This window comes from Callionymus lyra, chromosome 8 (assembly GCF_982586985.1).
Source record: "Callionymus lyra chromosome 8, fCalLyr1.hap1.1, whole genome shotgun sequence".
NCBI lineage: Eukaryota > Metazoa > Chordata > Actinopteri > Syngnathiformes > Callionymidae > Callionymus > Callionymus lyra.
In genome coordinates this window covers 5,744,685-5,755,000 of record NC_141825.1, presented here as the reverse complement: position 1 = coordinate 5,755,000, position 10,316 = coordinate 5,744,685, and the positions used below count along the sequence as shown (strand labels likewise).

Below are 10,316 nucleotides of genomic sequence, written 5' to 3'. Positions count from 1 at the left end.
ATATACTGTATATATATATATATATTGTTTATTTGTTTCTTGTTGTATATATATATATATATATTTATATATATATATATATATATATATATTTCATCACATCTTCTTAAAACTTATTTTTCGAAATCTTATTTTTAAAATGTATTCATAAAAATATTTTAGAAATAAAAAATACAATAAAATGGGAAAATACTTGACGAACACATACTATTAAAACAAGTTTTTTCATGATTTAGAATAAATATTTTTATTACAATTTTAAGGAGGAAAAGGGAATGTTGAAGAAAACATTTTTGTGTGTGTTTTACTTTTTTCTTTCTTTTGTTTTTACAAAAATAAATACATTTTGTCAAACAACTGAACTATGAAATACTTACATTTGAATTAATATTACAAAAAAATGATCAATCTTAGAAATGATATATATTTTAAATTCATTTATGGAATTTGGCTGAAAATGTTGTCATTATTTTATTCAATTAAACATTATATTGTTTTCCTACTTTGACTCTTTAATGAGCAGATCAAAGCCACTGGTATGAAAGGCTGCAGGTTGGAATTAGATCATTAGAGTCACAAAAGTAAGGCAACAGAATATAGAAGCTCAGAGAATATTCTTCAGCACTAATGTGTTTGTTGGAGAGTCGGTAAGTCGACTGTTTCTGCTGCAAACCAAAAAAATAATTTGACAGATTTTAATTCAGATCTACAGTTGTATTAGACCTAGTTTAGAAGCTGGATGTGTTGAAAGAAGGTAAGTTGTAGCGCTTGTTGTCTTCTGAGATGCAATGTATCTGTTGAAATAGACAGATTTATTCATTCATTTATTGATCCTGTCATTTATCCACTGTCAATTATTCTCTCCCTCCATCCATTTATAATTCTTTAATGGTCTGGTAAAAAAACAAAAAACAAAATATTTTTTTTATCTTATATATACCTTTATTATCCATCCATCCATCCATCCATCCATCCATCCATCCATCCATCCATCCATCCATCCATCCATCCATCCATCCATCCATCCATCCATCCATCCATCCATCCTTCCATCCAATAATCCATTGGCCTGTCCGTCCGTCCATCCGTCTGACCGTTATCCCATCCATCCATCTATCCATCATCCTTCCATCCAATAATCCATTCACCTGTCCATCCGTCGATCGATCAGTCCTTCCATCCGTTCGTCCTTCCATCCGTTCGTCCTTCCATCCATCCATCCATCCATCCATCCATCCATCCATCCATCCATCCTTCCATCCATCCTTCCATCCATCCATCCGTCCATCCTTCCATCCATGCATTCATCCATCCATCCATCAGTCCGTCCATCCATTCATCCATTAGTCCATTTGTCTATTTGTTTGTTGGTTCATCCACGCGTTGATTGCACCTTTTGTTTTTTAACCTATTTGACATTTCAGGAGTCCAGGGAGAAATGGAGAGTCCAAGCGTGGAGCTCCGCAGTGTCAACAGCAGGGCCCTGGACATCGTCCCCAACCCAGACGGGAAGATCATAGAGAGGGGTCAGTGGGCCAACAAGATGGAGTTCATCCTGTCGGTGGCTGGAGAAATCATCGGTCTGGGGAACGTGTGGCGTTTCCCTTATCTCTGTTACAAGAATGGAGGAGGTGAGATGACGATCAAACACCCCTTCCTGTATCACGTAGTGAACCCCACTGTCATGTTTAGAAACATTTCTGTCCTCCTGCCAGGTGCATTCTTCATCCCCTACCTCATCTTCCTGTTCACCTGTGGCATCCCCCTCTTCTTCCTGGAGACAGCTATGGGCCAGTACACCAGCGAGGGAGGAGTCACATGCTGGAGGAAGCTCTGCCCACTGTTTGAAGGTGACGCGTCGTAGGATAGATGGCCTGTCAGAGGCTTTAGATACTGGCAGCCTTTGAAATGTGATGGTAACAAGTTGATAAACACAGAATACGACATGTTTCTCTTTTGTGTTAAGAGGCTCCACATTTATGTGTGGTTCACCAGGTACAAAAGTATAATCTATTTCAAAAACTTGAAGTTCAACAAAAGTGTATTTGCATGTGTGTTGTTATGATGTGTGACTCTATTTTATCATCAGTGTGTGTTTGTACAAAACTTTTTTCATTGAAATATTGAAAATAAGAAAATTATCTTAAGCCCTGCCCACTGAAAGAACTTTGTTTTTATGGAGATGAAATCTTGTTGACCATAACCACACCCACTCTGCTGTGATTGGTCAAGCACGGAGGTTGGTCACCGTGCGTCATCAATCCCGGCCTCCACTCGTTGTATTAACAAAGCGGGCCGTGATCACAGCTGGCTGTAGGAGGAGTGAAGCCATTATTATGTCATAATGGACTCTCGTAACCTCTTGTTCGCCCAGATTTCAGAGCAACTTTATAAAGTAATAAGTTGAAAACATGGTCATGATGAGGGACTGAATCTGGGAGAGGAAGAACATTTACTACATGACAGGAGAGTTGGAGTTTGACATTAGTTGACCTTTAATCTACAAATCTATAAATCTAAGATATGATAAAATTCAAAGTCGAGTTAAAACCAGAACACAACAACCTTGAGAAGATTCCGTTCCCAATATTGCCCACCAAGTCATTTCAAGTTGTTCGTAACAGCTCTAAACACAAACAATGGTTAACGCACCATGTTTAGTATTTTCACCATATTGAAAAAAGGGATCTAAAACTTAATTTGGACTGTTGGTAAAATTTGAGCCCCTCGTATGGCCACGTCATTCAAACACCCTTGATTTAAAATATCTCTCTTGCAGGAGTGGGCTATGCGACGCAGGTGATTGTTGCTCTGTTGAACGTCTACTACATCATCGTGTTGGCCTGGGGAATCTTCTACCTCTTCAACTCCTTCACCTGGGACCTGCCCTGGGCCTCGTGCAACAACACCTGGAACACAGGTAGGTTTTTTTGTAGCACAGATGACCCAACTTGTGAGTCTCATCCATTTGTTGGGGAAAAGGTTAATTGTATTCTGTATTTTTTCAAGATTCCTGCCGGGAGTTTGAGAAGGTGAATGGTACCCTCAAGTACTATAAGAACGCCACGTCTCCTGTCATCGAGTTCTGGGAGTGAGAGAACTATATTTCTTCTTTAACCTTTTATATGTGAGGTATTTCTTAACTTTATCTTATATTTAAGGCGCAGAGTGTTGAGAATCTCCTCAGGCATCGATGAGATCGGTTCACTGAACTGGGACCTGGTCGCGTGTCTGGCCGTTGCTTGGATCATGTGCTACTTCTGCATCTGGAAGGGGGTCAAGTCTACAGGCAAGGTAGGATTGTGATGACCTTCCTGAATGGTGCGTGGATCACTTCCCAATCGTTTCTCAGATCAGATCAGAAGAAGAAGTTCAGTGGTGTTGATCTGTCCTTTTTGTCGTCCCCTTAGGTGGTCTACTTCACCGCTACCTTCCCATACTTTATGCTGGTGATCCTGCTGATCAGAGGCATCACTTTACCAGGAGCCATGAAAGGAATCCACTTCTACCTCTACCCAGACCTGGGAAGACTGGCCGACCCTCAGGTACGCTTGTCTCACTTGGGCTTTAAGTATCAACCACAGAGTAGGATAAACCAGGAGTCCGGAGGTCAGGTGTTGTGACTTCTTTTGACCACTCAGAGGAAAAGGAAGGTTGATACTTAAAAGTGGAAATGTGCTTTCTTGATTTCTTTTTGTCTCTCTCTAAGGTTTGGTTGGAGGCAGGAACTCAGATCTTCTTCTCCTACGCCATCGTCCTGGGCTGCCTCACTGCCCTCGGGAGCTACAACAAATACAACAACAACTGTTACAGGTGCTGACATCTACAACAACCTGAAATCTTCGCAATCTAATAAATTCTTTCTTTCTTAAATCTTCCAGGGACTGTATCTGCCTCTGTTTCCTGAACAGTGGAACCAGTTTTGTTGCAGGTTTCGCCATTTTCTCCATCCTGGGCTTTATGTCGTACGAACAGAACATACCCATCTCAGAAGTGGCTGAATCTGGTCGGTATAAATAATCAACTGAGGGTTTGTTTAGAAATATTAACGATTGTTTTTTGTTGGCTACAGGTCCTGGGTTAGCGTTTATTGCGTACCCTCGCGCCGTGTCCATGATGCCCTTCTCCACTTTCTGGGCCTGCTGCTTCTTCATCATGATTGTCTTCCTGGGACTGGACAGTCAGGTGAGATAAAAACAAACATAATTGTGTTTTTTTAAACCGCTAATTTGTTTTTCTTCGACTGTTGGTCAGTTTGTGTGTGTGGAGAGTCTGGTGACAGCCATAGTGGACATGTACCCCACTGCGTTCCGCCGTAAGAACCGGAGAGAACTCTTAATTCTGGTTGTGGCGATCTTGTGCTTCCTGGTGGGACTGATCATGTTGACAGAGGTGAGTTTTTAATTATTCTACTGTATCTTCCGGTATCTCCCGTATATGCTTTATCTTCCGGTATTGCACATATCTGCTGTATCTTCCGGTATTGCACATATCTACTGTATCTCCCGGTATTGCCTGTATCTTCCGGTATCGCCTGTATCTACTGTACCTTCCGGTATTGCCCATATCTACTGTATCTTCCGGTATTGCCCATATCTACTGTATCTTCCGGTATCGCCCATATCTACTGCCTCTTCCTTCCGGTATCGCCCAAAAGAATCTTCCGGTATCGCCCGTATATAAAGTATCTTCCGGTATCGCCTGTATCTACTGTACCTTCCGGCATTGCCCATATCTACTGTATCTTCCGGTATCTCCCGTATGTGCTGGATCTTCCGGTATTGCACATATCTACTGTATCTCCCGGTATTGCCCGTATCTTTCGGTATCCCCCATATATAGTACATCTTCCGGTATCACCCGTATCTACTGTACCTTCTGGTATTGCCCATATCTACCGTATCTTCCGGTATTGCCCATATCTACTGCCTCTTCCTTCCGGTATCGCCCAAAAGAATCTTCCGGTATCTCCCGTATGTAAAGTATCTTCCGGTATCAACCGTATCTACTGTACCTTCCGGTATTGCCCATATCTACTGTATCTTCCTGTATCGCCCATATACTGTCTCTTCCTTCCGGTATCGCCCCAAAAGAATCTTCCTGTATCTCCCGTATATAGTGTATCTTCCGGTATTTCCCGTATCTACTGTACCTTTCGGTCTCTCCCATATCTACTGTACCTTCCGGTATCGCCCATATATACTGTATCTTCCGCATCTACTGTATCATCCGGTATCGGCACATATCTAAGTATTAAGTATTAAGATATCTGATGGATAGAAAACTATCTTTTTATAATGTTGGATAGGGAATTAATAATTTATATTTTTTTCCTTTCTTCATTTTGACATTTAAATATTTGCAATAAAAGTTAACAGCCTCTTTATGAGCATTTGAATTTTATAAAAATTGTTTGTTCAGATTCAGATTATATGTTTACAATGATATTAACATTTTTACTTTTACAAGACAATTTTGTATCACCAAATCATTTCTGGAAATCATTTCTTCAGAAGATAATTTATTCTTTTAATAACGATAATTTGGATTGTATTAAGAAATAATGCGAGCATAATATATATATTTCAATTATTTTAATGCAAGTAGAACTATATATACTTTTGTTTGTTCACGTAGAAATCAAAATGGTTATATTCATATAGATTAATTTCATTATTTACAAGTAAATTTATCGTTTATTTCCACATAATCTAATGCTGAACCTAATAATGTGACCATTGGTATTTTTATATTTACATATATTTAAAAAAAACTTTTGTTTAAAAAAAAACATTCTCTCAAATAGTTCTGTGTAAATAAAATTATAAAAATAAAAATACATCCTACTTGCATAGCGCTTGTTTTGGCACAACTATTGTTAATAAAATAAATATTCTCAATTTCCTAATGTAATTTTAAAATTGATTTTATCTCTCTCTGTCCTCAGGGCGGGATGTACGTCTTCCAGCTCTTCGACTACTACGCCTCCAGTGGGATGTGTCTGCTCTTTGTAGCCGTCTTTGAATCGGCTGCCATCGGCTGGATTTATGGTGAGTGTGTTCGCGGGGTCGCTCAGGAATGCGTGAACGGAGAATTGGGTGGAAACAAAGGTTTTATTATGAGCTGCCAGCATTTATCGCGTGCAAACAAACACACAACAATCAATGGCTCTCAGATATTTCTTTGAACCGCCAAGACTGGACTGAACAACCATCTTTGATGAATGAAGGAACACTACAATCTATTTCTAATATAATACAAATATGTGGGTAGAAAATAAAAGTTTATTAATAACACTTATCATAAAATTTTTATTGAATGGTAATTTCTGATTAAATAATAAAGAATAAAAAGACCATTAAATGGTCCAAACACAAAAAGAGATTAATTTCACTAAACAAAACCATTTTAAAAGCATTTTTAAATTGGAATAATAAAGAATCTAAATTACCTTCATATTAAAATGTAACTAACTGTGGTTAAATCAATTTTACTTAAAACCGAAAATGGTTTAAAGGAATTAAAACGCCTAAATAATTTATTTATCAAGTTGGGGGACACCCTGGACAGCTCTCCAGTTTAGTAAAAAAAATTCATCACTAACCCTTTTAATGTTTTCAGCCTGTGGGAGGAAACCAGAGTTCTTGAAGGAACCTCTGAACAACACACAGACTGAAGCTAACTATTATTTTAATTGTTGTCATTGCTCTCCTTACGCAGAAAACATTTCATTTTCGTTGATATTATTTAACTTCGACTCTCTTGCATTTGGAAATGTTGGATTTTAATCAGCTAATAATACAAAAAGATATTTGAAAATACATGAAGCTTGGCTCTTTCTACATTCTTGTGTTTATATTTAAAGTATTTAAAGCTGATGCTTCGAGAAGGCTTAACTATCACATTGTTTCGAAGGTCAAGATACATGTTAGCTATTAGCTTGTTAGCGCTTTGTATTTATCAGCACACCGTGAGTTTAGGTAACCCAGGTAGCAAAAATACTCAGAATCAACGTTTAAATATTTTAAAGCAAAGTTTCTGTTTCCTTAAAATGACGTTAACCATTATAGAAAGTGTATATATGTATGGATTACGTGATACCCAGCTCCGTTTCAACCGGTCAAAGATTTCCCGCCAAATCCTCTATTTGGCCTATGTTGAATCAATCAACGACCTATTTTCAACGTTGAAATTATAACAGTTATTGAACATTACAACACACGCCTTGTACGTGAAGTCAAAGCACTTTATGTTTTAGCTCTAAAACTGTCCAAAACAAGGAGCCTATGACTAGTTTTGTTTGTAAACTTTCAATAAAACAAAGCTGTTTGTGTCAGGTACATTAGCATGTTAGCTTTTATAACTCCTGCTAGCAAGTAAGCTAATTTGAGCAACATCATGTTAGCATTATCGTTGTATGTCGTTGGAATGAGATTCTAAAAGGTTGTAAACGTAGACTTGTTCAATTTTATCAGTTTTTATATTAATTTTCTATTGTATTTTTGCAGGTGCGGACCGTTTCTATGACAACATCGAGGACATGATCGGCTATCGGCCCGGACCGATGATGAAGTTCTGCTGGAAGTTCTTGACACCTGCCACCTGTTTTGTGAGTCGTCCATACGGAAGACCTCGTGGCTAACTTGCTAATGCTAACCTCGAACTGTCTGTCGCTGCAGGGAACCTTCGCCTTCGCCCTGATCAAGTACACGCCTTTGAAGTACAACAAAGAGTACGAGTACCCCTGGTGGGGTCACGGGATTGGCTGGTTGCTGGCTCTGTCCTCCATGTTGTGCATCCCGTTCTGGATCGTGATGAAACTCCGCAGCACGCCCGGAACGCTCCAAGAAGTACGTTTCGCTGGAACTTTTTTTTACATCTTTCATGTGATATCGTTTTTATTTTAATTTATATATTTTATCTTAAATGTATAAATAACACGGAGTTTACATGTCTGTCTGAATCATTTCTGAAGCACAGAGTTGTTAGTTCGCTGTTATATCTCTGTCGCATTTATTATATTTGGTTCAGTAATTTTATTGCCCAACAATTATAATTATAATTATAATAATTATCAGAATTATAATCAGATACTTTTATTGCCACTGTTGTAAACACAACACAGGATTTTTTTTGGTGGTATCAGTACACAATAAAATAATAAAGTAATATGAACAGAATAAAAAGAGATTAATGAATTACATAACAATAAAATAAGAGATATTTACATTCCATGGCATATGAATAATGAATTGTTTATAATAAATCAATAAGTAGAAATAGAGTAGAAAGAACTAAGATGTCAATTTGTAAATGAGTAAGAAAAAAAAATTTGATTAACAATTATAATTATGTATGTATTACGATTATACTACTACAAACAATACTACTACAAATAATAATAATGATAATACTATTACTACTATATCAATACTTCTACTAACAATACTACTACTAAAATAACTACTATTACTACAATTACTATTACTACTAATACTTATTATTATGCTACTACTACTAATACTACTAATACTTATACTCCTACTATTACGTCTACTAATACTACTACTACTACTACTACTACTTCTATTAACACTATTACTACTAATGCTACTACTACTACTACTACTACTACTAATACTGCTACTTCTACTAATACTACTACTACTAATAATAATAAAAATGATAAAAAATAATACTAATACTACTATTAAAATTACTTACTACTACTACCAATATTATTAATAATAATAATAATAAAAAATGTTGCACTGATGTCATGAACAGATCTAAGATCCCTTGGTGGCTTATCGAAGGGCTGAAAACAAATGTGTTTGTGGTATCCCTTCTGTTGTGTCATGGTGACAAGGGTTGATAAAATAAATTAGTCCTTTGATTTTAAATATGGACTCTCATATGCTGCCGTTGTGTTTATTGTTTAGAAAATGTTCATATATCTTTTCTTGCTACAAAAGTATGTATTTATTGATCTATCTTTATCTAACTCTCCTCCAGCGGTGGGTGCTGCTGACCACTCCCTCCACCGACCTGCCCAAGACCAAGCAGGAGCAGGAGAGTCTGCTCAGCGTCCTGCAGGAAGACGACGACAGCCTCCATCAGACTTCCACGTCAACCAAGGGCAGCTACATCCCGGTCAGCGACAAGGAGTCGCACTGCTAGAGACGGCGGAGGGTCAAGGGTCCACCTGCGGCCATGACGACCTCTGGTCTCGCCCCTCTTGGAAAGGCATCACCAGATAAGGTCATGGACGAGGTTCTGCTTTCTTTGTAGAAAAGTGGGTCAGAACCTTTTCGCCGACGCGACGGAAACATGGCCATCGTTCAACAGTGGCTGAGATTTAGTGTTTTGTGAAAACTGCTTTCTACGGAAGCACTTTTTATCATGTTACGGACAATGTTCTGTAGTACGACTTTTTTTTAAATCAGTGACGACAACAACTCCAGCGTAGACTGTACATTATTTGTTAGCAAATATTTGATGTTCTTTTGTGTTCTACGGCCAATAAATCAGGCTCAATTAAATTCTTTTGAAAAAAGTTTTGAATTAGACAAAAAAATATGTTTTTTTTAAATGATTGAACTTGATTAAACTTTATTTTTTTCTGTACATTCTGTCCACTTGAACTTGTGCAAGTTTCTCCTCGACAATGTGATAAAAATGTAATGTAAAACAACGTTACGTTGCATGTTTTAATCTCACTTTGTTAATAAAAAAAGATCAAACGTAAAGTCTAGGCCTCTTTGCTCCAGCTGCTGCCCCCTCGACGGGAACAGCATTATTGCTTTTAAAAGACAATTGTCTTCCACAAAAAAAAATTTCAGAAGAGAAAGAACTCTACTGTTCCTCACGGGAGGGATGTTGAGTGACACACCTACAGGCGAAGAAGATAAGGTCATAACTTTTTAATGTGGGAGGAAACCTTTCTCGAATGAAAATGATTTAGTTTGAAGTCTGTGGGCTTGAATCCCTGGTTTCCTCTCACAGGCTTCAAAAAAACAAAGTCAACTTAAAGAATTTCTTTTTTCCAATCAAAAAAATATTTTCAATTTTAAAAAATGGCTTCAATTAAAAAATATATTAAAACAATCTGAAACCGGTTTCTTTGATAGAAGTATATTTTTTGGTTGTTTGGTCCATACAATGTGTGGAACATTCGTGTTTTAATTATTTGATTTCAACATTTTTGATTCAATTAAAAAAAGTTTTTTTTTCTGTTTTTGCGAGAGGTAAAAATCCGCTTTATAATGCATTATTTTCCAGTGATGTAAAAAAAAAAAACGCGGGATTTATTTTTT

The 10,316-nt window shown here is 37.4% G+C and overlaps 1 protein-coding gene across 1 annotated transcript in view; it reads left to right on the top strand.

The window, feature by feature from the left end:
• Window positions 1-9,749, top strand: part of slc6a13 (solute carrier family 6 member 13) — a 13,705-nt gene extending 3,956 nt beyond the window's left edge. Inside the window, exons 2-15 of the mRNA XM_087797221.1 lie at window positions 1,425-1,631; window positions 1,716-1,850; window positions 2,780-2,920; window positions 3,010-3,091; window positions 3,162-3,294; window positions 3,411-3,545; window positions 3,710-3,813; window positions 3,882-4,006; window positions 4,073-4,185; window positions 4,255-4,392; window positions 5,948-6,050; window positions 7,509-7,609; window positions 7,680-7,850; window positions 9,016-9,749. Of these exons, the coding sequence (XP_087653347.1) occupies window positions 1,425-1,631; window positions 1,716-1,850; window positions 2,780-2,920; window positions 3,010-3,091; window positions 3,162-3,294; window positions 3,411-3,545; window positions 3,710-3,813; window positions 3,882-4,006; window positions 4,073-4,185; window positions 4,255-4,392; window positions 5,948-6,050; window positions 7,509-7,609; window positions 7,680-7,850; window positions 9,016-9,180 (1,853 nt within the window). The 3' untranslated portion in view covers window positions 9,181-9,749. The remainder of the gene's footprint in view (window positions 1-1,424; window positions 1,632-1,715; window positions 1,851-2,779; window positions 2,921-3,009; window positions 3,092-3,161; window positions 3,295-3,410; window positions 3,546-3,709; window positions 3,814-3,881; window positions 4,007-4,072; window positions 4,186-4,254; window positions 4,393-5,947; window positions 6,051-7,508; window positions 7,610-7,679; window positions 7,851-9,015) is intronic.
• Window positions 9,750-10,316: the final 567 nt, after the last annotated feature.